At 41.4% G+C, this 27903-nt stretch overlaps 1 protein-coding gene across 2 annotated transcripts; it reads right to left on the bottom strand.

Moving 5' to 3' along the window:
* Window positions 1-647: 647 nt before the first annotated feature.
* Window positions 648-27825, bottom strand: musk (muscle, skeletal, receptor tyrosine kinase). 2 transcript variants are annotated; one of them, XM_028974374.1, is made up of 17 exons: window positions 27492-27825; window positions 20545-20671; window positions 19314-19465; window positions 19020-19147; window positions 18812-18953; window positions 12931-13055; window positions 11360-11519; window positions 10847-10853; window positions 9971-10234; window positions 9617-9789; window positions 8062-8085; window positions 6275-6363; window positions 5578-5737; window positions 5298-5481; window positions 4538-4729; window positions 3618-3766; window positions 649-2287 (listed from the first exon to the last, which is right to left on the bottom strand). In XM_028974374.1, the coding sequence occupies exons 1-17, from the start codon at window positions 27592-27594 to the stop codon at window positions 1605-1607; spliced, it is 2862 nt and encodes a 953-aa protein (XP_028830207.1). In that variant the 5' UTR covers window positions 27595-27825; the 3' UTR covers window positions 649-1604. The 2 variants fall into 2 exon arrangements, with proteins under 2 accessions (XP_028830208.1, XP_028830207.1); XM_028974375.1 differs by lacking the exon at window positions 8062-8085 and having other exon boundaries at window positions 648-2287.
* Between the last annotated feature and the right edge of the window lie 78 nt (window positions 27826-27903).

Here is a 27903-nt window from a genome sequence, read left to right on the forward strand (position 1 = left end):
CTGAAACACTGAAGGCCAGCCTCCACGCTGTCTACTGTAAACAGTTTAGGAAACCGCTGAATTCTCAGCAACTGCAGGGCAAACGTGTCTCGGGGAGGAGGCTCCTCGCTTATCGTGGTTGGTCTATGATGTATTATGACAGGAGCAATTACGATTTCTGAAATCAGGAAGAGGAGAAGCGACTCCTCTTCACCTCCCCATGTCTCCAGGAACCTTAATGTCAAAACCATGGCATATCACAGGGGTCAGGGAGAGTTGAGGAGAGGAGGGTGAGTCCCCGTTTCACCTCCCATGTGGACTCTTCATCTTTGCAGCGGGCTGGCCGGCGTGTAGTGAGCGGCAAGTGAGACCGTGTTTGTTTTTCCTGGCCAACCAGTAGTACCTCTGTGGCCCTCGGGGGCCACTGCTCACTCTCAGCAGGCATGAAGAATTACCCCCAGCCGAACCTGAACTCACCTCACCATCTAACATGAATGAAAATGAGCCCCCAAAGCCGAGAGTGTAATGTGATTTAAATTCATTTGGAATAAAAACAATTGTACTGAGATGTCCTCACAGTCGATTTCCTTGTATGCCTCTATCTCTCTCTGTCTTCATGCTATGGTGTAATTAAATCTGATCTCAAATTTTTTCACAGATTTTATTTACACATATAATACAATTTGAATAAACTAATTCAATCATTTTTATGGTTTTAGATAGTTGGCAGGGAAGGAAAAAACTAATTCTAAGTTTGTCTCTTTATTGGTTATACAGCGCCACCTACCTTTAACAATTAGAACTGATCTAAAACATACCAGTTGTTAAAACTGGGCAATATTAACATCAATCTTGTGCATATTAATCTAAACAAAAATGAAGCAACATCACACAATAAACTGTTTTTAGAGATTAGAAATAATACAATTATTAGGGTTTTTATTTCCCAGCTAAATTGAACAATTAAACACACAGACTATGGCAATCAGTTAAGAGCTTCACATGTTGTTGGAGAATGTCTGACTGTGGCAACTATTTAATGAAACCAAAAAAAAATGTAAAATGCCCCAAATGTGGAATAGCAACTGCAGACAATAACACAAACATTATTCAAACACTATAAAGTGATTATGTGCATGATTGGAATATACTATGTCTTACCAGACTTGAGAAATGCACAATGAAGACTAAACATGACAAAAGCATTCGGATGCAAAATTATTGCACAGCAATGCTGTTGGTGTTTAAATGGACTTTGCTGAATGTGTTTACTCATGTTTAATGGTCAAACTAGTTGAGCTTTTGGATGCGCATGTCTGTCAAATTAAAAATGAGTAACTTTTCATATATTGTATTATATCGTAACTTCTCATGTACGTTGTGACAAAACAAATGTCAAGATATAGAACTATTCAATACAAGTCTTAGAAGTGTGAAATTCAAATTTCCCTTTTGGAAAAATCGTAAAATGCGAACGTTTACATGTCTGCACACGTAGGATACCTCAACTCTACCTGTAAAATCTCAGCTGTGCTGGGACACAGAATCTGAGTTCTCACCAGGTACAATCTGACAGCATGAGGAGTGATGAACCTGCCGGCCCGCTTCCTGGATCTTCTGGTTCTTCAGAACCCACTGGGGTGGAGCATTTGTTCATGCATCCGCTCCAGTATGCGGTGGATGCTGGTGAAACTGGGCCGGTCAGTGGGGTGGGTGCTCCAGCAGAGCCTCATCAGGCTGTAGAGCTCCAGCGGACAGTTCTCCGGCATGGTCAGGATGTTGCCATCCCGCACGTAGTAGATGACTTCCTCGTGGGCCATGCCATAATATGGCTGCATGCCATGAGAGAAGATCTCCCAGAGCACCACACCATACGCCCATACATCCGACTCAGTTGTGTAGCGGTTATAGAAAATTGACTCTGGAGGCATCCAGCGAATTGGGATGGCATCGTTCTCATTGGCCTTGTAGTAATCGGCTGAGTAGATGTTCCTGGACAAGCCAAAATCAGCAATCTTCACCACCATGTTCTCCCCCACCAAGCAGTTGCGGGTGGCCAGGTCGCGGTGGACAAACTTACGCTCGGAGAGATAGGCCATGCCAGCCGCAACTTGTTTGGAAACGTAAAGCTGCTCCATGCAGGTGAGAGCTCTAGGCTCCATCTCCAAGGAGAAGCTGCGTCTGGATAGGCTGGCCTGGCTCATGCTGTTGAGGTGTGTTGGAGAACGTCGGCGGAGGAACTCATTTAGATCCCCGTGGGCCATGTACTCAAACATCAGACACATGGGCTTCCCCACCGCACACACACCTACAAGGACACACACACACACACACACACACACACACACACACACACTGGCATCTCAGTTACACCAATGAAAGGGCCATTGAGACAAAAATAAAGCAGTGTTATTCCAACAGCCGGAGTGGTACACTTCCGGAATCTCAATGAAGGCATGCCCGAGGTCAGCTCTTAAAATAATATATTTACTGTATCTCTGTTGTGCCATTGAGGAAATGCTGTTTTGTAACAGATCTATCTATTTAAAATTCTACAATCTACACTTCAATTTGAAGGTGTTTATGTGCATATGTATAGGGACATTTCCCAGAGTCTTTTAAAGAAATGGTTTTGAGGAAAACGTTTTTTCAGATCAATTTGATGTACTTTGATGGTCACATGTTGCTTAAGTAGTAGCTTGGAGGGGGGGATTCACAGGACTGTCACAATAAGGTAAATGAGGTCACATGTCATTCAGAGTAGTATGTGGAAAGGATGCCATGATTTTGTCATGCAGTTTGGCATAATTTAAACTAAGGGATTCAAGCTTTGGATATTCCATTATGTGCTGAAATGAGCGCTGCCGCGTCTTCACCGTGACCTAAAGGTTGTTTTTTTGGTCTGGTTTTAAACACTTGTGTCTATGTACGTGCAGTGTTTTACCAGACGCACTTATCCAGAGCGACTTACAATCAGTAGTTACAGGGACAGTCAACGACAACCAAAACCTACTTGCTGCACGGCATAGTAGTGTATCCGGAGGAAGGGGTGGTAAAAGAGTCTCACATTCACCAGAGACGGGCCGTTATCCTTATTAGTAATTATCTGTTTAAAGTGGTAAGTTATTTGGTGCATTTTAAATGGGTAGAATTATAAGAAAATCTTTGTATGTCTAAAGGAGTCGGTGTGTACAATGATTCACTTACGTTCATGTGTAAAGCACCCCCCTGTAAACCTGAGGCATGGGATGTCCCAATTAAGGGTGGGGCTTTATGACCTTTTAAAGGAGGGTACACCTTGCAGGTGAATGACTGCTGGTCTGTGTTGCTGCTTGGTGGCCTGTAGCTGAGTAAGGATTTTTCTTTTGTTGTTTTTTTTTATTTCTTTTTGGTTCTTTATATCATTTATGACACAGTTTGTCCTTTTATGTTTGATACCAAAACACTTTTTTCACCCCACATTTCGCCTCTCTGCTGCCTCATTCCATCAACCTCCAAGACCATCGACACACTCCAGTTTTTAAACATTAGAATGTTGCATCACAGTTTCACAGTTTCCATCACAGCTTTTTGATCTCCAAATATTTGCATTCAGAAAAATACATTTAAAAAAATGTAGTTCAAGAGTGAAGGGATACCCAGTAGTCGGACGATGTTTGGGTGGTCAAATTCTGCCATCAGCGCTGCTTCTCTCTGGAAGTCATTCTGCATGTCGGCTGTGGCCTCCTCCTTCAGCATCTTCACAGCCACCATAGTGAAGGGCTCTGTGGGCAACAGGCCAGGAGCCCTGAAAGCACGAGCACCGGGTTAACTCAGGACGCAGGATGATTAAAATGCATCGTGCTCATTTGGAGCAGCTGCGTGTTGGAACTCTCTAGGGTTGATTGAGTTACTTTCTGGTCAGGTTTTATCCGTGGCAAAAGGATAGACGCTGATTGGTGTCCTTTGACATTAGAAGGACAAATAATACAACTTGGTTACATGTGCGTGCACACACACACACACCAGTCCCCTTTCATCCTTGCTGGATCATTATACAATGCAATGCCAAAGGCCAGGTCCACCGCTGAGAGCTGTAGAACCGAGCCACAGTAAAGGACACCGGGAGGTTTTCTCTTCCTGTGCTGGAAGCCGCTGGAAGGCTGTGGAGAAAGTAAACAACTCTCTCCAGGACTATAAATAGGCATCAAGCCAGTCCCTCCTGACCTGCGCAGGGAAGTTTCACGTTGAAACCAATCTGATGCCCCTTGATAGCCACATCCCAGATTCTATTTCAGGAGTTCGGCATCAGGCTTGTCTGTCCTCCGATGTCATTCCCAGGGGTCTCCGTATGCTCAGTGAATGCCTTCCCATTAAAATCCAGTTACGGAGTGTGAGAGACTTTTTCAGACTCTGTAGGTCTGCTTGCTTGGATACAGTCTATTTTTTTTCCAATTGATTACGCCATTTATCATAAAACTCAAAAAGCATCATTAAAAAGTGACAAATCAGATAATCCCTCCGCAGAAGGACACATCCTGGCAGCGCAAGGTTCACATGAGATCGCAGTGGCTCTCACCTTGCTTGAAAGACCCTGCCGAAGGCCCCCTCTCCAATGTCGCGCACATACTCAATGTTGTTCCGCGGGTACTCGAGACTCAGCAGTTTGGAGTTGAGCAGCAGTGGCAGGCGCTGGTACATGGGATTGGGGTGAAGCCTGTCTAGCAGCAGTTCGGAGGGGAGGGTGGTCAAGGTGGGCGTCGCTATGACCCTGAAGGCAAGCAAGAACAAACATCATTGAGGATGTCGAGGTAAAAATAAATAAGAATAAATAAGAAGGTTTATCAGGGTGTTGGCATTCAAAGCCAAACGTCAGTGCCGGTTTTTACTTTACTTTACTTGGCAGAGGCTTTTATCCAAAGAGGAAGACACCAGCAATTCTCATTTGGTTTCTATAGATTTTGAGTTACAAAACTAAGAGTCCTGATAAGGCCGAACTTGTCAAGAATACAACAATGATCGGAATATTTTTTTTTGTGAGTGTGTGTGCATGTGGGTGTGTAAATGTGTTAGACTCATTGGAAATACATTTTGAACAAGTGGGTTTTCAGCTGCTTCTTAAAGGTGGTGGTAGTCTCGGCTAGTCGAATGGAGCAGGACAAGTTGCTCCACCAGCCAGGGACAAGAAAGGAGAACAGAGTCGATTGGGATCGGAGGCCCCATGAAGACGGCTCATTTGCATTGGAACCATCTTTGCTTTTGGCAGTAAACTAAGAAATTTTGCTTTGTGGAAGACCCATGTGCACTGCTGTTGAGCCCACCCCCTGTCAGAAATGTACCTTTTACGGTTCTTCCACGCTTTCTTCCTCCTGTGGCACATGAGTGCTAAGACGAGGAGGAAGGCAGCGCCGGCAAATCCAGCTAGAACAAATATGATGACACTCATGGAATATGCAGTGGACAAGACTGGAGGGACGTTTTTTGGAACACGAGTCATCTTTGGGTCTGGGGGTGTCAGATTCACTGGGGGTGGAATTAAAAAAAAAAAAAAAAAAAGAGATTATGACAGTCACATTAAAGAAAAGGAGTGCTGGTTTCTGTGGTGGGCTGTACACTTACTTTCACTACATTTCTGAATGTTACAGTACTCCCATATGACATTGGGGTTGGTGGTGTAGCACCAGGGTCTGTCACTCTCACCCCCCGGGTTGCGGCAGTAATTCTCAGCGTTTCTCAACTCTGGGATGACCTCCGCTGAGAGTCTGTGGCGGTGGGGGTCCTTTGGGATGAGGGTAGCAAACAAAGAATCCTTACTTTTTCTCATGGCTCACAATGCATGCTTCAAATGAATCACCCGTTAGCAGCTTCTCGCGCCACTTCACTGGGGATGGAATGCCAGTTGCTCATATTTTGATTAGCAACCCTGGTTCAAGCTCCACAACCATTTGCTGACATGCGTCATGTCAAAGTCATTGGACACATGGTCATTGTTTGAACCAAGAACCAAGAGGGAAAAATAGAACAAATGTAGATAAAGTTCCTCAATGACAGTAAATCGGATTTCTCTCGCTAGCTTGCACTCCCTCCCACCTCTAGCTATCTTTGTGGTCTTTGTGGATATATCTGCACACACTGATCGTTTCCAGCACATAAATTGTCTAAACATTTTCCCCTCTGCCCATCCCAACAGTCCCTCCTGGGCCAATGAGTTGTGATCACAGGCAATTTTGTTTCCTTCCTCACTCAGATGTAATTTCATGATTACAGAGTGAATTCATTTTAAGCGATTTAAGCATAAAGAAATCCAGGATTTTACCTGCTGGCTCCATTTCTGGCAAGGAATGCCTGACAAAGTAACATTGACGGCTCCTTGATAAAATCGTCCTCGGTCATTGTAGCAGGCATCTGTGACATAAATGTTATAACCGCTATGATGAGTTTCACCACGCCCAACCACCCAACAACACAGCATTCTGAAGTGTATACAATATGAGAAAAAAACATATTGAATCTACACAACAAAATTAAGGTAACGATTCGCACACATTTTGTTTAGCTAATTTCATATTTTTTGGTAAACAGTACCTTACATTCAAAGTTAATAAATACTAAACAAAATAGGGTGAAATTTAACTAACATCAATCTGCATATTATTAATAAATACAAATGTACCTTATTTACAAAGTCAAGAAATACCTTAACAAATTATGTATAATCTAATTAACACTTATTAGTACGGGGCAGTGGTGGCCTAGCGGTTATGGAAGCGGCCCTGAAATCAGAAGGTTTGAATCCCGATCTGCCAAGGTGCCACTGAGATGCCACTGAGCAAAGCACCGTCCCCACACACTGCTCCCGGGGTGCCTGTCATGGCTGCCCACTGCTCACCAAGGGTGATGGTTAAAAGCAGAGAAGCAATTTCCTTCGAGATGAATAAAGTTGAAAAAAAAAATCTAAATTATGAAGCTCATTACTCAATGAAGTAATAACGTAATAATTTTTTAGCCCCCAACTATTGAACGAGTTTTAGATTTACCCCCTCTTTAATCCATAAAATGATCAAAAACACATGCATACTATGAATAGTGGACAACATTGTGCAGAACTGGATAATTAAACATTTTGTAAATTTTCAAGAAAGGATATGTGAACAGGAATATCATAAAGGAACAGGAATATCATTTTACCTTAGCTCATGCTAAGTGAAAAAAAAATCCAGCTCCACATCAAGCTCTGATGCATGTGTACATTGTGTTACAGAAGACATGAAGTTTTGGGTAAATTTCACATGGGAACTGTGCAATGGATTGCATACTTTTACAACAAAGAGTATTTAAGGTGGAACAGACAATACGAATAAGGAGCTGTGACTAATGAGCTAACTTCAGCGTCTTTGTGTACTCTAAATTCTATCACACCCATACGTGTGGGGCGTGAGGTCCTCGAAGTGCCTGCTTGTTGCTGCTGCTGCTGGGCTGAAGTCTCACACCTGTCGAAAGGGGAGCGGGGCAGAGTGCTTCCTAATAAAGCACAATTCATTCATAACATTGTCGATCCAAGCTCGTTATGTCGCAAATTTAGTTTACATTGTGGTGATCCTCAGGTTGGAGGATGGATGTTGATACTGGAATGCAATTTTAACACCAGTGGAAGATGGAAGACAAGAAAAGGTCAAAGCCCCATATATGTGTATCTGGTTAAATTCAGTATGGTTTCAAATACAGATTTTACAATAAAATAGGTTAATATATCATTCTTACTATGTTTTATGTTTCTGTGTGTGTGTGTGTGTGTGGCAGGGGGTGTTCGCCCGGGGCACCGAACAGGCTAGGACCATCCCTGTGTATGATTTAAAGGGAAAGTGATTGTCATTGTGGAGCACAGCAAGCACAGCACACGGTGCACACCCCAAAATGCATTTAACCCATTTTACCCTTGGTGTGCAGTGGGCAGCCATTAAAGGCACGCAAGGAGCATTGCTCAGTTGCACCTCAGTGGCACCTTGGCAGCTCGGGATTCAAACCAGCAACCTTCTGATTAACCTTCCTTAACCGCTATGCTACCATTAACTTCCACAATAGTTTTTTTCACAGCGTACTTACTTGTTACTAGATGTTTCTTGATTTCTGGAAACATTGAAGAGAGCATAATAAATTACAAACCAAAATTGCAAGAACAATTACAAACAAAAAAACTACATACTGCAACTATAACCACATGCAACCAAAACATGGAATGGATGTTAAGGAGTTACTTGAAATAAGAATCTCGGTGAGAGTTAAAAGTACAAAAGTATATTAAGATGCTTTAAGAAGTCATTCTTCTGGGACTTGAATGGGGTTAGAATGAAAATACACTCAGCAAAAGTGTATCATTTATTCAGCTGTTCTGTCTGTGACTGAATCCTCCTCACAGCCTTATGTAATAAAGCCCCATGATAGCCAGGTTTAAGAGCCTCTTTTCATGCTAAATTCTCTAAAAGCCTTGGACTTTACTCTAAAACAAGAATTTAATTCCTTTGTTTAAAACCATTGTGCCCTCCTCTAGCCTTTTTGTAATTCTTTTTCAGATGTCAATTATTCTTGTTGTGTTAGGCATGAATTTCTATAGGAAATCTTCTTTTTAGCCAGTGTTTTTTAATTAGATGTCATCCATACTCTGGGCATGCATTTTGCACCCTCTCTCCCTCTTCATGTACAAAAATGTACACGGACAAAATCTGCCATAAAATTCACTTTTTTTCTGATTGTTTTTCAGGATTTTAACCCCTTAAATGCCAGTTAAAACATTTGTACCATTGATTATTTATTTTAAAAATCCATAAAAAATTTTTTTCACATAATAAATAGTAGGAGGATGATGCAGTGATGCATTTGTGTCTTGGACATGTCAAAGATCAACAAAAAAATGGTTTGATTGCATTAGTAATTATTTTGTGTATTGTCACACAAAATTGGTTAAATTAGCATTTAAAGGATTAATTTATAATTTATGAAAGAATAGCAACATATACATCTCTAGCAGCCTGTTTCACACAGACCCACCCACAATATTAAAAAACGATGCATAGCTGAATTTTCTTAATTTATGCGTTTGGAAAACATGGAGCTGTGTAAATGTGAGGGATTTCTGCTACTTTATCTGTGCATTAGAATTATCTTTTTAAAAGTAATAAAAACTTAACTGTCAAAGTGCTTTAAAGTTTACCTTAAATGTACTTGTAGTTTACCTCAAAATAAAAAAAAAGAAAAAAAAATTTTTTGTGTGGTCAAAATTGTTATATTATGAGTTAGATTTTAAATTATAGTCAATTGTTGTGAATTTACATACATTTGTGTGTAATTTGAGAAAGCAGGAAAAATACAGTATATATTAAACAGATTTTTCCTTAAAAAATTACATGCTTTAAATAACAGTTGGGTTTATAATCTTTTAATTTTTAAAAACGTGTTTGCAAAACTCTTTAAAATTACTACATTTTTGTACAGTATACACTTTTGTACACGAAGAGGGGGACAGGGTAGTCCTGAGGAAGATGACACAAGGGTTAAGGCGGTATTTTTGATGTGTATTAGTATCTACAATACCGTAAACCACTTTGAATGCCGCACTAGAACCCTAGATCATGGATAAGTGCATGATTCAAACATAACTAACCAAGAAATGGCACCGCTGTGCAGGATGCCGGGTCTGCCTTCTGGCTGGGTAGGGACATGCAGTCGGGCAGGGTCAGAGTCTGGCCAGGAGAAACTAGCCCTTTTAATAACTTCTCCTCCATGGAGATCCATTCCTTATGACAGTACAACACCTTCACGGTCACACAGTGCTCCCTGTGGAGACAAGTTCCATCCACCTCAAATAACAGTGTGCGATAAACATCTCTGTTATAAAATTCTTTCTGGAAATCAGTTAACCCAGATCATATTCAGTACCTGCAAGGAGTTGCCAGAGATCTGACAAATTCACGAAGTGCTGGCTATCTCAAAAGCATGTCAGAATTAGAGACATTACCTGCATACTGGCTTGGGAGCAGGGCCGAGTCCGGAGGGGTTGCAGTCCGGGAACGCGCAGTGACAGAGGAGAGACCGAGCAGCTGGCCGACAGAATGAGCTCACACCTTCCAGCTCAGCCCAGGCAGTCTGGGCCAGGAACTCTTGGGCATCCTCAGGGTCATGCCGTGAGTAGTTGAAGAAAACCAGGGCATCCCTGCGCAGCTCTGCTCGGCACACATCTCCACGATAGGTGCTGCAATACCCAGACGGTCCTTTATAAAGCCTAGAAAGACCAGTAAAGACTTATAATAGTGTTATCGACATTGTGTCATATTAAGTGCAGTGTTACTCTCTGTAAGGCCCATTCTAGATCCATACTTGTTCGCCATCCTTTTTGGTGTGTGTATGTATGTGTGTGTGTGTGTGTGTGTATATATATATATATATATCACTGTGGCTCATAATAGGAGCTTGATAATTTATGGCTCTCATGCTTGTCATATAATCATCTAATTCTGGATTATTTAAATCCACATCCTCAAATGCATTTTATGTGCAAACATAATTAAATATTGTGTTTGTTTCTTGTTTAGCTATTTATTCATTACTTTACTATGACAATATCATTCAATTGAACCCACTTCAATTCTCCCCAGATGAGTTATAGATTAGTTCAGGCATAGCGTGGCTAGAATGGCTTTCAAATAGTTTGGTTTCTTAACTGTGATGAAAAATGTTGTTTTAATTCTCACACTGTGCAGGAGAAACTTGGCATGAACACCCTCTATTTAGAACTTAGATTATTCTCATAGTTTCTCAGAGTTCACGCCAACCTACGCCTACACTACCTACGTCTGGATTGTCCATTAAGAAATAATAATATAGACGTTCTTACCTCCACTCTATGGGAAAGTTACAGGATTCCGAAGCCAGCAGCAGTGCAGGAGCCAGGAATAAAAAGGTGAAGTTAGGACTTTTCCACACAGGACCAGAAAAGCATAATGCATCCATGCTGTCTTCCAGATCATTCTTATGTGATCTGAGGACAGTCCTGTCTGTTTGGGGCCTTCAGATGCAGCAGGTGTGATTTTTAACAGCAGTACGCACTGCAGGCCTCACACAGAGTAGGAATGGTACCCTGATTTGCTAATGGCGCTCTGTTCAAAGGCAAGCGAATGAAATAAAAGGAAACTAATGTTAGTTAACCAGCTGTTCTAGGAAAACAAAAACACCTCCGGATTTATGTGCACAGCTGATGTCACAACCAGCAGCTATAAAAGCAGTAGTCACCGTCCCTAAGCAGAATTTCAGGATCACCCGTACTAGTCTATGAAAAGAAATGTAATTTAGGTCAAAGAAAAATCTACTGCAATTATGAATCATCATAGACACAGGACTTGGGGCATACCAGCGACGGTGATCTTGGCCGTGGCCTTCACCGTGTTGTCTCCTCCACTGTGGCGGTTGGAGGCCAGGCAGGTGTAAAGAGCTGGTTTATTGACCACAACATGGAGCACAGAGACTATGACCTCCTCCACCAACGTCTCTTCCACCGATGCCCCGGAGATCTGACATTCAAAAAATATAAATGACGCGTTCTTCAAAACGCTATTTATATAGTAGTTTTATTTTACACCCTCAAGTGTCTAAATGTTTTTCTAATACCTAAAATCTTACATGATCACAGGTCAGGTTGTAGGAAGATATCTGTCTGTTAGAAGGAAATGAATGACCAGGGCGATTGACAAACGTTTGAGAACACCAGAACATGAAACAAGTAATACTCAGGGTGGGTGAGTATTGCATTTAAATACTCAGCGGTACTAGCAGTGTGGTCGTGTTGGATTGTAGACTCAGATCAACAATATTTCCTAAGAACTGAAACGTTTCAATAGTAGAGCACATTAGACTGGAAACGCTGCAGATGACGTCAGACGCTGGAGACCTTTTGAATGAATAGTGAAGACTGCTGGGAGAGTTCAGAAACCGCTCAGTAAAATCCCTTTCCGGCATCCTGAACTCAGTCGACCAGCAATTGTCCTTGCATCTCTGGATGCCTATTGCCTGGACCTCCTACATGTTGGCTTCATGTCCTGGGGGGAGCGGGGCTGTGGCTCCCCACAAACACTATTAACCACTCACATGGAGAAACCTTGTGGGCACATTCACGCACTTAGGGCTACACATAAGGGCTCACACAGGCGCACAAACACGTGCTCACAGACACAGAGTCTGGAGCAGCTGAACATGTCTTGTATCATTAGTACTGTGTGCTGTTGAATAATGTTTAACAGAAATTATTTACCGTGATTTATGTAGATGTTTCTTGTTGCTGTGTTTTTTTTCTGCTTAAGCGAGTACAGAAGAAGATGGCCTGTGTTCATTCCCTATCCTTCTACAAACCCCACCCCTTTTTTCTCCTCCTCCACCCTGTCCCTCCTCCATATGTCCACTTTCTGTACAACTTCTCTTTTTCTGTCTCCTTTTTCCTCTGTCCCCCAGTCATGTATGTTGTAGCAAGTTAAACAAGCAAGATAAAAATATTATAATTTATTAAAAATAAAGGAGCATGAATGATACTCAATACCACCATTTCCTTAGAGTCACTTGCATTAAACACTAAACGAAGTCTACCCCAGCGTACTTCCCTCACCAACATTTCCTTCAGTTTAAAGTGCATGCAAACTCCTATTGAAGTCAGTCAGAAATGAGATGCATGTTCCTTAAATAAAAAATCCATGGCATTGGGGTAAACTAATCAAATGTTCTCCAAATTAGAAATGCCCCAGCTGTTTTTAACTCTGACCTGACACCAGAGCTGCAAGGTCATTATCACTGTGGGAATCGTGTTAACGGTGTTATTGACCTGAGAAGTATATGAACCAGAGACCCCTAACAATGGTCAGAAGAAATTATAGTTACAGAAAAAATAGGAAAAAAAGAATGACACAATTTATTTAAGACATTTTATGCACTTACTGTATTTCCATTTTCCAGCCAAGTAATTGACGGTATTGGGTTTCCTGTGGCATTGCATTCCAGAGTCACCTCAGATCCGAAAGGCACTTTTTTCTCTTTTGGTACCTTCAGTATTTTAGCTGGAGCTAAATATCCAAATGAAATTACAAGAAAACTTCGTTATGACAAAAAAAAAACGAAGATTACATTACTCAAGCTTACATTGTCTTGTCTCTTTACACGTGAACGCTCATCCTTAATCTATTTAAATTTCCAGATTAATTCATTTTAAACATAATTGTTTGATGCATCCCCTAAATATTGTATAGTTGCTCTGGATAAGTTAATCTAGAGCACTTTACAATCCTTTGTTCCAAAGCCTACATTTTTAGAGGCTCCTTAAATAGTTTGTTCTGATGAGGCTTCCAACCAAAGCAGATTAATATGTGTGTTCAGCTGTTTTGTGTGTACCCAGAATACACATGATCCCACGTGTCCCATGTGTAAAAAAAACTGACAGTGCATTATTAACAAAATAAAAATATGGTGCATAATCAGCTGCATAAATATATTAGTTATATTTTAAACATGTGCGGTTCTTATGTACACGTTTCTATAACATTTTCATGGTTTTGTTTTTGCATTTCATAATTTTTTACTTTGTCTTCTTTAAACATGGTTTCACCTTGTCGATGACACATTTTAAATCAATAGCACAAAAGTCACTCGCCAAACAGCCACAAAATTGCCTAAAGTTTTTGTTCTCATTAAACGTATCTTTTTTAATTACTTGTCTAGTAGTAACCATAACTCAAAAGAGTTTGAATTCATTATTGAACCACTTAGAAACTGTATTCCAAAATTCTTTGAAAATTTACAATCATACAGTAAACTAGAAGCCAAAATTCCAGGGGAAATTTTGATGGGTCTGTCCGGGCATTGGTCACAGCTGCGGGCATGGGATTTGTAAAATGGGGCTTCTTTACTGTGGTACTGCAGTATCACTTCAAAGAAGTTTTATTTTACAAATCCGTTGTTTCTTTACGTTTGACGGTCTTCGCGTGGCGGTCTTTAACGTTCTTTAATGTTCTTTTTTGCCATTCTCAGCACAATAATAAATGGTCTGTCTTCCTGACAGACCCAATTACACAGAACATTGATGTGCAGGCAGCAAATAGACTGGCTGCATCAATTACCTGTGGGACTAATAAAAGATCATCTTATCATTTATATTTGTTCCCTGACTGTGACTGTGAGGGTATAGCCTCACACTCACAGTCAGGTCACAGTATAGCCTCACAGTTTTTGTTGCAGATTGTCAATTCTGAAATGTTCTTGAAACGTACGTAATTGCCCTCCAGTTACATCAATGTTCTTTCTTTTATGGAAGTCAAAATGCTGGAGGAGTTTTTCCTGAGTCTGTTCTATTTTTGATTCCATTTTTGCGCTGTACTTCAGAACAGCTGGTCCAGATTCCAATTTGTTTTTCAGGTTGTTTGTCCAGGAGGAAAGGAAGCAAAGAGGCCTATCAAGTTTAGGGCGGAGAAAGCGGGTTTAGCTGAGAGAAATTTCATTATTATAAAAAATCTTAAAAAAGTTATACATTTTTTGATTCGTCAAATTCAAAGTTTATATGTCCTATATGCAATGCAAAATTTTATTGAAAAAGAGGTAGCATTTCAAAACGATGCCCCATCGTTCTAGCTAAAACATTTTTCAAGGACGATGAAGTTAAAGAAGCATTTGAAAGTGTTTCACAATAACAGTCACTTGCTGTTATTGTGAAACACAGCAGCACAGCACATGGTACACACAACGAAATGTTTCCCCTTACTTTTACCATCACCATTCGTGAGCAGTGGACATACATAAAAGGCGCCCTGAGGTCAGTGTGGCCCCTGAGGTAAGTGAGGCGCCCTGTGCTCAGTGGCACCTTGGCAATTTAGGATTCGAACCCACAGCCTTCCGATTACGGGTCCGTAATGGACATGCAGTTTTTTGTGTTTGAGCACAGTTACATACCGATTGCAAGGGAATGGCAGGTGACTGCTGTTGAGAAGGAGATTATCACACGGCAAAATGACATTGAAATTAAATCCAGGGCAACAAATATATCCCAACCTCAGATTATAGAGATTTAATTGAACAGCATGAACAGCATCGTTTTACCAAGATGCTGTGATTTAGCCTTAGATTATAACTGTGTGATCATACAGTTAAATTAGTCCCAAAGTCTAAATTTTCTTAAAGGAGGTCCGATATATATAGAGATGTGCCTTCTGGCACATGTTTTGTTTGAAAGAAATTTTCATTTTGCATATCATCAGTAGGGACCAGATTGAATTTTCTTGCCAACACATTCACACATTCCACCTCAAGCCATACAGAGAACACTTAAACTTTCAACAGGTAGACAAACAGTCTCTTGTCGGCACCTTATCAGGTCATTTTTTGAGTAGTGTGCAGTGATGAAAGGCCCCCGTGTAAGATTGTAAGGGGAGGGGTACCCTGCTCAAGGGTATATGATATACCTTACATTTACATTACATTTACACCATTTATCAGACACTCTTATCCAGAGCGACTTACAATCCGTAGTCATCAGTAGGGACAGTCCCCCCTGGAGACACTCAGGTTTAAGTGTCTTGCTGATAGTAAGTTCATAGGTTACTACCACCTTGGCCATGGTCATGATGGCCCAAGTCCATTATAGTACCCAAATCCATTATAGTACCCAGGTACATAATAGTACCCAGGTCCATAATAGTACAAAAGTTCAAGGTAACCAGTTGGTATATGTGTCGTAAAAAAGACTGCTTATGCAGCTCTTTATGCTATTCAAGGTTTTTTAAAAACATGCATTTAATTTTTTTAAAGCATGTTTGGTGGACTTTTTAAGTTTTTCACACGTACTATACATCCAATACTTCAAATTCATTAAAAAAATCTTTGAAAAATATTTACATTTAAATAGTATTGCTTTCTTAGAATGACTATTATCTCTTAAAACGATTATTTTTACATAGCATGGAGCTACCTGTTTAAGGTTTGGATTTTTTTACCTGTGACACTTTTTTGATGTAACTAAGATGAAGAAATTTTATCTTGTTGTTCTTTATAATTGTAGGGGCAGTGGCGGCCTAGCGGTTAAGGAAGCGGACCCGTAATCAGAAGATTGCCGGTTTGAATCGCGATCCGCCCACTTCTCACCAAGGGTGATGGTTAAAAGCAGAGGACACATTTCGTTGTGTCACCGTGTGCTGTATTTGCAGTGTATCACAATGACAATCACTTCACTTTCACTTTAATTTTCTGTCATGCTTATGTTCTTTTAATGCTCTGATATATGTTAAAATAACAGTTCTGAGAAGAATTTTCTTCACCCTGAAGTGTGAGTACATCAAAATTTACCTGCCATCTTTCATATATATTTTTAGATGGCAAAAAACGTTTTTAAATATTCTTTAACTTCTTTAGTATTTCATTCTTTTGGTTGATTTGGCAATGATATAGAAAGTGCCATTGTTCCTGTCATTTATATTTTTGTGTATACTTAAGTTTTACTTAAGGCTAATTCAGGTGACATTAATTTCAAATGGAGCTCATACTTGGGAGCAACGTGCTTGCTACAATGCACCATGTCTTAAATGGCTTAAATCTACCAATCAGGCCTGTATGGAAAAGTAGCCAGATGGAAGCCACTCATTAATAAAAGGCAACCCGCCTGAAGTTTGCCAAAGGGGACCTGAAGGACTCAAAACAAAATTCTCTGGACTGATGAGACAAATATTGGCAGAAACCAGGCACTGCTCATCACCAGGCCAATACCATCCCTACAGTAAAGCATGGTGAGGTGATTGTGTGAAAAAATTAAGTGATTGTCATTGTGAAACACAGCACAGCACATGATGCACACAACAAAAACCTGTCTTTTAATCCACAACTCTTGGTAAGCAGTGGGCAGCCATGAAAGGCGCCCAGGAAGCAGTGTGTGGGGATGGTGCTTTGCTCAGTGCCACTTCAGTGGTTAAGGATTCACAGCCCACCACTGGCAGCATCATGCTGTGGTGCATGTTTTTCAGCTGCAGGAACTGGGAGATCAGTCAGGATAGAGGGTAAGATGATTGCAGCAATTAATAGAGACATTCTTGATGAAAACCTGCTCCTGAGCGCACTTGGGGTGACGGTTCATCATTCAGGAGGACAGCAAACCTGAGCACACAGCCAAGATTTCAAAGGAGTGGCTTCAGGGCAACTCTGTGAATGTCCTTGAGTGGCCCGGCCAGAGCTAAGACTTAAATTCAATGGAACATCTCTGGAGATGCTATGCACCCACATGTCCCATACAACCTGATGGAGCTTGAGAGGTGCTGTGAAGAGGAATGGGCCAAACTTGCCTGTTATGTTTGCTGTTGATGAATAAACACGTGGACTCTCAACACGCTTTCTGCTTCTTTCTCTCTTTATTTCTGTATACCCACAATGCCTTACAGCAACACCCACAACTTGGAACACACGCAAAACGTACACTGCCCAACACTCCCCATGTGCATGGCCAAGGATTGGTTTGTCAATTTGAGGTGTCATATTCAAAAAGCCTTGAGACTGAAACTATTTTCGTGTTGTCATTATGGGATGTTGGGTTTAGAATTCTGAGGGGAAAATTTATTTAATCCATTTTGGAATAAGGCTATAACAACTAAACATGGAAAAAATAATGCGCTGTGAATACTTTCTGGATGCAGTGTAGGCATCTTATTCATAGAGCTCTCCCACCTCTAAGAAAATTGTCAATAAATTGCGATATTTCACGTGGTGATATTGTATTGATAGAGGGACACCAAATATTGATATATTTTAAACAAATTTTGTTTAGTTATCGTGACCCATGTATTGTGATATATATTGTATATTGAGATCCTTGACAATACATATCCATAGTAGCAATAATAATAATTATAGCAGAACTAGAAGCAAAAATTCCAGGAGAAAATTTAATGAGCCTGTCCCTGCGTTTACTCACAGGAGTAAATTTGGTGACGTTTGAACCATGTTGAAAAATTCGCATGTTAGCATGCTAATGTTACCATGCTAACATAAAAATGCTAACAGGGCATGGCTACGATAAATCACATAAAATTTGGCAATGTTTGGACCATGTTGAAAAATGTAATTGTTAGTATGCTAATGCTAGCATGCAAACATCAAAAATGCTAACAGGGAATCATGTTAAATTTGGTGATTTTTAAACAATTTTTAAAAATTACAGTTTTAGCATGGTAATGCTAGCATGCCAACATCAAAAATGCTAATGGGGCGTGGCCATGATGAGTCACATAAAACTTGGTGACGTTTGGAGTATGTTGAAGACCAGGCAGTATGTTGAAATGGCTGAAGGAGCATGAAGTGGCTGGTTTAAGATTATGTTGATTTACAGTGTTGGCAATGATTCTGTAACAGTACCCCTTGTAGGACCCCCTTTTGCAATCACTTTAATCGCTAATTAAGTACAAATTTTTGATATATTGCTTGCCGGTGTGCGTGCTTTAATATGACCTTAAAGGCCGAAGAAGTGACAAATAAATAAATAAATAAAACTTATTCCCCACTAATTAACTCTTTTTTTTATTGTGTGTGATCTGTAAAAAACAGCTTTGTTTGCCTAACCATCTGGCCACAAAGTCTGTAAAAGTCCAATTTCGGACTAGAATAATAAACGATAATAAAAAAAAAATTTTCACACGTTTCCGAATTTGGTCCCAGATTTTTCCGAGCCTCGTCAGCGCAATAGTAAATGGTCTGTCATACTGTCAGGCCCAAATTATAAAAAATGCATTCCTTTGAAATGTTAAAGGAATATTTGCACATAGCAGCCAAAAGGCGTGATCTAGTCAAGACTCACCTTGTATTTCTATGGTCACTGGTTTGGAGAAGGCGATACCAACACTGTTTCTTGCCACACACCGATACTGCCCTGCATCCTCTTTCTTTATGTTATGGATTTTTAATGCACCACTTTCCAGAATGGAGATACGGTCACTGACCTGTTGGGGACAGTCATATTAGTATGATAGTACACTGAATAAAAAAACATATATATGCATTGTTACCTTAACACGATCTTCATTCTTAATCCATGTTATGTCAGGTTTGGGGTTTCCCAAAGTAACGCATGGTAACACAGCTTTGCTTTCAATAAGAAGTGTGATGTTGGTTGCATGCCTTTTAATCTGGGGCTCTGAAAAACAACAACAAAAAAAACGTCTTGTTGCTAGTAGGACTGGCTCTTGAAATCAGGATTTGTGATTTCAACTGTGGATTTTACAGTAAACCTGCTAATATATATATATTTTTTTTCAAACTGAAATTTTGTTGCACATAATGTACATAAAACTGTGACATACTCATTTTTAGCTGCAGAGCCCCACAGCTTTTGGCTGGCTCTCCAACTCCATTGTCAGCCATACAGCAGTACTCTCCGCTGTCTGAGTCTTTCACAGTGGGAATGATCAACATTTGTCCATTTTCTCTGGTAATGTACCGGGAATCATAGTACCTGCAATGAAAAGGGCAGATTCTAAACTATACAGTCAACCAATATTTAAACCTAAAAAATTAATCTTGGCCAGAGGCAGATATTTTGATATTATGTTTTGCAATGCATTCTCAATCTTGGGCTGCACACATAGCGTCACTCTTCCAAGGCTGTAAGCTCGAATCACGGCTCGGACCTTGAGTGTGCAGATTTTGCATGGTCTCCACATGTTGGCGTGAATTCCCTCTGGGTTCTCTGGTTTCCTCCCACCGCCCAGAGACATGTATACTATTTGGCGGCACTGAATTGTCTGTAGGTATGGCTGTGTGTTAATGGTGTGTGTACATGGTTGTGTCCCGCCCTGCACTCAGGATGACCTCTGGCCTCCGCAACCTTGAGTAGAAAGTAAGTGTGAGTGGTTGTATTGGATTTGGAAAACTTAGTACTTTTTTAATCAATAAGGCTGCAGGGTTTGCATAAGATTTGTCCAGAGATTGAAGGCACTGGACAATGTAGGAGTGGTGAGGTTAATGTATGGAGGACAGGTACATTGCCTTCGGATTGGGTGATGGTTATGGAAGCCGTTGGTGCTTTCAATCAACTGGCTTTCGTCAGACGAGGAAAAAGCTAGCTAAATCAGAGCGTGGATTTTGTGATGTGATGTGCCCCGGCTGAGGCTGGTTTGTTGCACAGTAAGAGTGAGTATAAGGCCGCATTCACTCCTTAGTGTGTTTGCTTTGCTCCAAATCAGTGAGTGATGGACATCTTGGTTCGGTTTCCTTTCACAGCAAAAGTAAATACAGGAAGCAGATATGCTGTTGTGGTGTGTGTTTGCGTGAAATTGGAGGGATATGAAGGAAGTAAATTTATGCGAGTTGGCTGTTGCCCTGTTGATTTTATATTATATTACATTCCTTTGGCACTTTAGGTAAAGCATGCATTTTGAAAATTTAGCACAGTTACGATCTGAAAACAATTTGCTGTCGCAGAAGACTCATTGACCTAGAGGGTCACACACTCTACTATGTGAGTCGCTCTGGATAAGGGCGTCTGATAAATACTGTATATTTAAAGTATGTGATGTAATAAAGAATTCTTACCTGATAGGGTAATTATTCCTTGTCCATGAAATGTCTGCCGGTGGATGGGAGTCAACTTCACATATGAAAGTTACATTGTGATCCAGCAGAACATCCACTGTCTCTAGTAAGGTAATGATTCTTGGTGCTGGGAATGTAAAGTCTCAATCAGAAAACGTAACACTATGGAATTTGTCATATGTATTAAAACATGCAAATGCGTACTTTTAGATGTACACTGAACAAAAACATAAATGCAACTCTTGTTTCTGTTCCCATTGTTCAAGAGCTGAAACATTTTCTACATACACATAAAACACTTAAATATTGTTCACAAATCTGATTAAATCTGTATTAGTGAAATCCTAATAGGTGTGGCATATCAAGATGCTGCTTAGTCAGCAGGAATATTGAGAGCCTTCCATCTAATTAGCCGTTAGCTGCTACTCGTCATTTTTTGATGTCAAGTTTGTATTTTTTGGTATTTTAAATTTGCAATCAGCTCCTTTAAATGAAAGAATGTCTAAGAGAAAGCTTTTCAGATTCTTGTGAGTATTTCTACACAATTTACTGTGATGCAAAATCTTTCCTATGGCTCCAAATTTGTAAGGGCCGGCCCTGTGGTAGAGTAAAGAACATTAATTTCACATTAACTCTGCTAGACATTCCAGTTAGCATGCCAAATGCATGCTCCCTCAACACCACTGTGCTGTGTAATCAGACTGCATATTTGCATGTCTGATCAGCACCTAAATATACAAATGGAATGGATTATATTGGGAAAGGAGAAGTGCTCACTAACACGGATTAAGACAGATTTGTGAACAATATTGTACAGTAATCTTTTGTGAATGTAGAAATTTTTTCAGATCTTTCAGTTCAGATCATGAAAAATTGGAACAAAAACAAAGGTGTTGCGATTATAGTTGTTCATCGTATGTATGTTAGATGCAAGGGTAATGAAAGCAGCATACATTATCAGTTCAACAGGTTCTTAGTTATGTACAGAAAAAAATATGGACCACAATGGCACAATACAGTGAACCAGGTAATGTTCTCCATACATCTTCATCACAGAGAAATCTACCAGTCTACAGGAAACACTCTCGAGAATGCTTAAGTACATTTCTGAGTGATCATCAAGAACAGGGGGAGCACTGACTGCTGAGTTTTTTTTTGACACTTGTTTTTTGGGATGTAATGGGTTTCAATGGTGAAGCAGATGCAACCAGGCCTCTTAAAAATAAAAGAAACACAAAACTAAGAAATCCTAGATCTGAATGTATGATGTATTCTTTTCAAATACTTTGTTTTTTTTTACATAGTTGAATGCTGTCACGATTGGGTGCGGCTGGAGACGCACCTGGAGCCATGGATCGAACCCTGCCCCACCACCACACCAGCACAAGCCAGGATCCAGTGCAGGAAGACCCCACGGTGGGGGATGCAGCACTGGCGTGTGGCGAGAGGTCCTGGTTGCACCTCCTAAGGAGGTCCCGGAGATCCCAGAGAGGGAGACATAAGATGCACTCTTTTGTCTGTCTCATTGTGTGTGTGCATGTGTCTGTATGTGTGTGTCCACCAGATGGCAGCGGAGCAGAACCCCAGGGAGGAAGTTCCTGACCCGACTGTGCCAGTCCAGGGTGAGGTGGACGAGTACAGAAATACCCCTTTGTCCAGCCAGGGGGGGGTCCCCCAAAGACAGAAATACCCCTTTGTCCAGCCAGGAAGGGGTCCCCCAATGACAGAGCCCGCACATACCCGGAAGGTTCCCCAGCAGAACATCAGCACAGCACCAGCACCCCTGTCTGCTGCAGAGAACGTCCACCACCCTCCACACCACATGTCCACTACCTCCTCCAGCAGGTTGGAAGGACAGAGGCCGCCATGCGGAACGACGTCAGGGAGCCAGCCAGAGGGTCCGGGTCCGCCGGTGGGAGGACACAGCAGGGCAGGAGCCCTGTGGCTGCCACCGTCCTCCCCACGATTGGGTGCGGCTGGAGACGCACCTGGCACCAATTTGCCTGACAGCAGTCTTGTTATTAGGACTTGCTGCGACACTTTATGTGGACCGTGCAACCTATGAGAAGTGTTGTTTTCAGTTCTGCCAATCGGCAAATGCCTGCGGGTTTGTTTTTGATTTGCCTTTTTGTTTCCCCGGTTCCCAGCCCTCTTGTGACATTTTATTTGTGTTTAATAAATCATTGTTTCCCGGTATGTCCTTCATTCCCCTGTCAGCTCGCGGACGTGACAAATGCAAAAATGATGGAAATAAACCCATGGAGGTCTGGATTGGAGTCACACTCAGAATTTAAGTGGGAAAAACACACTGCAGGCTGATCCAACTTTGATGTGTGTGTGGCTTCCACATGCCTGTATGACTTCCCTACAATGCCTAGGCATGCTTCATGCTGATGAGGTGGTGGATGGTCTCCTAAGGGATCTCCTCCCAGACCAGGACTAGAGTGAGACATGATGTCCCATAAGTGCTTAATTGGATTCAGGTCTGGAGAACGGGCGGGCCCGTTCAAAGCTTCAATGCCTTGCTGATACACTCCAGTCACATGAGGTCTAGCATTGTCTTGCATTGGAGGAACCCAGGGCCAACCGCATGGTCTCACAAGGAATCTGACAAACTCATCTCGGTTCCTAATGGCAGTCCGGCTACCTCTGGCGAACATATGGATGGCTGTGCTGCCCCCCAAATAAATGCCACCCCAACACCATTACTGACCCACTGCCAAACCGGTCATGCTGGAGGATACTGCAGGCAGCAGAATGTTCTCCACAGCGTCTCCAGACTCTGTCACGTGCTCAGTGTGAAGCTGTTTTCAAAAGCACAGGACGCCAGTGGCGAATTTTCCAATCTTGGTCTTCTTTGGCAAATGCCAAACATTCTGTACAGTGTTGGGCTGTAAGTATTTGGGGTTCTTGCACAAAGTTGGAAGTAGCAGTCCTGCTGCTGGGTTGATGCCCTCCTCCACGTCTACTGATGTACTGGCTCATCTCCTGGTAGTGCCTCCATGCTCTGTTCACTATGCTGACAGACTGGATGAGTTGCACCACCTGAGCCACTTGTGTGGGTTGTAGACTCCGTCTCATGCTACCACTAAAAGTTAAACAACTGCCAGCATTCAAAAGTGAACAGAACATCAGCCAGAAAGCATAGGAACTGAGAAGTGGTCTGTGGTTTGATTTCACTTAAGTGTGACTGACTTGGAGTAACACTGTGTTGTTTCCTTTATTTTTTGAGCAGTGTAATGCCAAGTGCAATGCAAAGTGTTGAATGCAGTGTTATAAAGCTCTAGAGCAGTGTAGTCGTAATCTCTTTTTTTTCAGAGGCTGGGTTTGGTCCCTGATCTCCAGTAAAAAGAAATCTGAATGCTTCAGCAACATTTTCATGCTTCTAACTTTGTGGGAATGGTTTGGGGATGGGCCTTTTCTGTTCTAACATGACTACACACCAGTACGCACAGACATAAAGATATGGTCTATGAAAACACGAATGCGTGAGGTTGGTGTGGAGGATCATGACTGGCCTGCACCTCATATAACATTAGAGTGTAGACTGTGTGCCAGACATTCATGTAAACATCAGTCTCTGATCTCTTCTGGAAGAATGTTATAGTTGCAAAAGTGAGGCCAACTCCATATTATGGATTAAGAATAGGAAGTTCATGTGTGTGTATAAACACACTATTTATTGGTTAATTAAGGCAAGGGTCAATAAAGAATGGACAGGAAATTAAGTTCTCTAAAACCAGAGGAGTATGTCTTATTAAATGTGAAATTGCTCACTTACAACCATATTCTGAACATACTCACAGACAAATGAATTCACTTAAGGGTCACATAGATATCACAAGCACGATTCCAAAAGCAGTAATCTGTTGATATTGCTAATATGCTAATTTTTCAACATGCTCTAAACATCACCAAATTTCATGTGACTCATTGTGATCACGTCCTATTAACATTTTTTAGGTTAGCATTAGCATGCTAACATGTTCATTTTACGTACATTTTTGGGGTTAATATGCCAATTAAAGCCCAAAATTAACTAATTCAACAAGATCCCACTCTCGTTTTATGGTATGTTGTGGTAAAGAGCTGGGCATAAATGTTAATGACCTGAGAAAACACAAATTATATATAAAAAAAATTCTTATGCATTTTAGCGCAGGGATGTCAATTAGAAATGTGTTTTTCTTAGGATGACACATGTGTGTACCATATTTGGTGCATGTAGGTTAAACTGTCTTTCGACAGGAAGAAAAAAAACACTATCATATGTTAAACACTGACTTAATGCCGACATTTTGAAATTCTTGAAATACTTTTCACACGATTTCGATGAACCGCGTCCGAGCACGATATGTGCTTAGCATTTTCTACTGTGTAAATGGACACCACCTTTTGATATGAAATGTCCCTGCACCTGTCATTTCTTCCCACATGGATCCCTTCTTCACAAACTTTATGCTAGTGACTCTCAGACTAGGGTCACATTGATGTGATGACTCCTACTACGTAGCTTCACATTTCACATCTTGCTTATAACAGAAAGTTAAACATTAAACTTTTCAAGCGTGGAACCTCAGCCAATGAAATCTGTTCATGCAAGTTACTTAGTGTCTGTGGCGTAGTGTTTGTGAGTCTGTGGCTTACAAAGTAGTACATAACACTGAAGTTAGCGCCTTTATTCAAATTGTCTGTTTTACCTTAAATACAATACACACATTACCCATGTAGTTCAGTTAGTCTCAAAATGATAAATGGTATCATCTGTTACCTGTCTGGCCCAACACCGTTTTCGGTGGAGCTAACTTCAGTCTTTGTGTACCCTGAATTCTGTCACACCCATATGCATGGGACGTGAGCGCAAGGTCCTCTATGTGCCTGCTTACTGGTGCTGGGCTGAAGATCATTTCATTCCGAATATTGTCAATCCAAGCTCCTTATATCACAATTAATTCTTCCTGGGATGTGCGAAATCGCAGAAAAAAAAAAATACAATAACTGAGGCGACATTTTAGAGATGAGCCATTAGACTGTCTGCTGGACTGGTAAGGGGCGGGTCGAATTAGCTGAGAGTGGTCCCTTCTGCGGTAACATTACCAAACTAGAACTACATCAAATGTACATATTTTTGGACTGTTTAAAATAAGATAACTCAAATTGCGGTTCTTATTAAGACATGTCTAGTTAATCAATAAAATGAATTTTTTGAACAGCTCTGGCTTGGGGCATGCCCCACACGTTCAGAACCACATGAGTGCAGTAAAAGATGATCTGTTTGAGCCTTTTTCTGTGACTTTGGAGGGGGAATACTGACCTGGCCCTCATCCAGGATTCACATAGCATCAACCGAAGCTTATCATACTGTTCCAACAACTTGACCTCACCCAAGAATGCGTGTCACAAGCTCATGGGTCTCTCTTGGCCATGAGGAACCTTTTTGACAAGTGAATGCCAGATTGCTCAATACGGGAGCCGGCTTATCAGGCTTATCAAACAGGGATCCATATGCATTTTAATTGCATAATTACATCCTTGGCCCACACACAACTCAGTCATGCACTTTCCACCATGTGCATCAGCGGATATGTCACCTGTTCCTCACACCGTGTGCAAACTTTACAGGTCCAAGTGCCAAGGGCTGACTGTTGCTGACATCCAACAGGATAAGATTTCCCCTACCAAGGGTCCCTCAAGCTGCTTTAACATTTTGATAAAGCCCTTGCTGAATCACAGCACAGCTTGGGCATTCAGATATTGCCTAATTGATCTTTTGTTAAAAACTAGGCAGTGGTCAACTATTAAATAACGTTGATCACTGTCAGCAAAATGGCTGTCTCACCTTCTAATACTTCAATTAAATCCACAGGACATGCTAGGGGCGGCAGTACACTTGCCACAAGGTCTCAGGTTCAAACCCACTTACTACCAGTGTGTCTCTGAGCAAGACACTTAACCCCGAGTTGCTCCAGGGGGACTGTCCCGATAACTGTCTCTGCATAACTCTGCTAAGTGCTGTAAATATAAGTCCTAAACTTCCTGCCTTGCTGTTTTGTTCCAGTCAACCTTGAACCTGGAGATTTGTGTGAATCTCATATTTTAGATCATAACGTAATCATTGGTAAGGTTGGACGCATTTTATTGTACTGTTCAATTTTATGTAAAGCTTTTAAAAGCGCTCTATAAATAAAATAGATTATTATTATATACAGTATATATGTAAAAGCCAGTTTACAACTAAAGCTGTTTAACATGATAATATGTAACTGCAGTGTTATAGAGAAAACAAAATTATTTAAAAAAGTGTTCCACGTTACCAATACTCACCCTACTTTCATCTAGGTCTTTATATTTGCTCATCTACTGTTGAGCCTTGCAAGGCATACAGGTTTTTACACAGGTATGGAGAGCAACGTGGTCTCCACATACCCATGACATGACCTCACCCCTTCAAGTGACCAAACACATGGCTAACAGTCATGCTGGGGAAAGCACTTCCTGAATGCCGAAAGGAACCAATAGCTCTGCTGCTAGCATGAATCTTTGTTCTGTGGTCCATATGTGTGAAGAAACACACTGATTGGTTACTTGGGGCTGCAAATACTGTGGCAATGTCACAACCTCATCCACTTCAACACCTAATCTATGGTGCTTACTGAGTTACCTCGAATATGAGCGGGGCTACTGTGAGATGTATCACTATGCGCGCCTATGGCCGTTCAGCTGCAGTCGTAGCCACACCGTATTCCTTCAGTTGCACGTTGCAGTAAGTGTGTCACATCGGTTACAAATGTGGCACAGTTCATTTTAAGAAAGTAAAACAGCCCCTTTCTCAGTAAAAGCGAGGCCATGCACTCCGTGCATGTACATGTACATCGTGCTGTTGAGTAAGGCACATTGTGAAAAGAGATAGAAATTATTAGTTGCTAAAGCTGAGCTGGAACCCCTACCTCTCTGGAGTGTAGAACCAGGCCAGATCAGCGCCAGGAGGAAGAGCTGTAGCAGCGGAATGTGGTCAAGCGGCTTCATACTTCTTAATAACCAGACGTCCATCAAGCCAGCTTCAGACTCCCATTTGTCTGCTTCATCCTATAGTCCCTGTGATGTGGCACAAACTTTCCTTTTCTCCCGTCTTCCCACAGATTTTCCCACAGATTGAAGTGAGAGTGCCGCAGGCCCGGCCATACAATCTGACAGTGCTGATGAGCTGATATTTTTCTCTTCTTCTTCTTCAGGGCTGGCGGTGAGATGGACGGCAGCAGCTGCTGTGTGTCCGACCACAGATATGAGGGGTCGCCTGTGAGAGGGACCCGTATGTGCTCTAGGGGAAGCAAATGTCGAAAATGTCTAATGTTAACAGTC

Source organism: Denticeps clupeoides, chromosome 3 (genome assembly GCF_900700375.1).
Source record: "Denticeps clupeoides chromosome 3, fDenClu1.1, whole genome shotgun sequence".
Taxonomy (NCBI): Eukaryota; Metazoa; Chordata; class Actinopteri; order Clupeiformes; family Denticipitidae; genus Denticeps; species Denticeps clupeoides.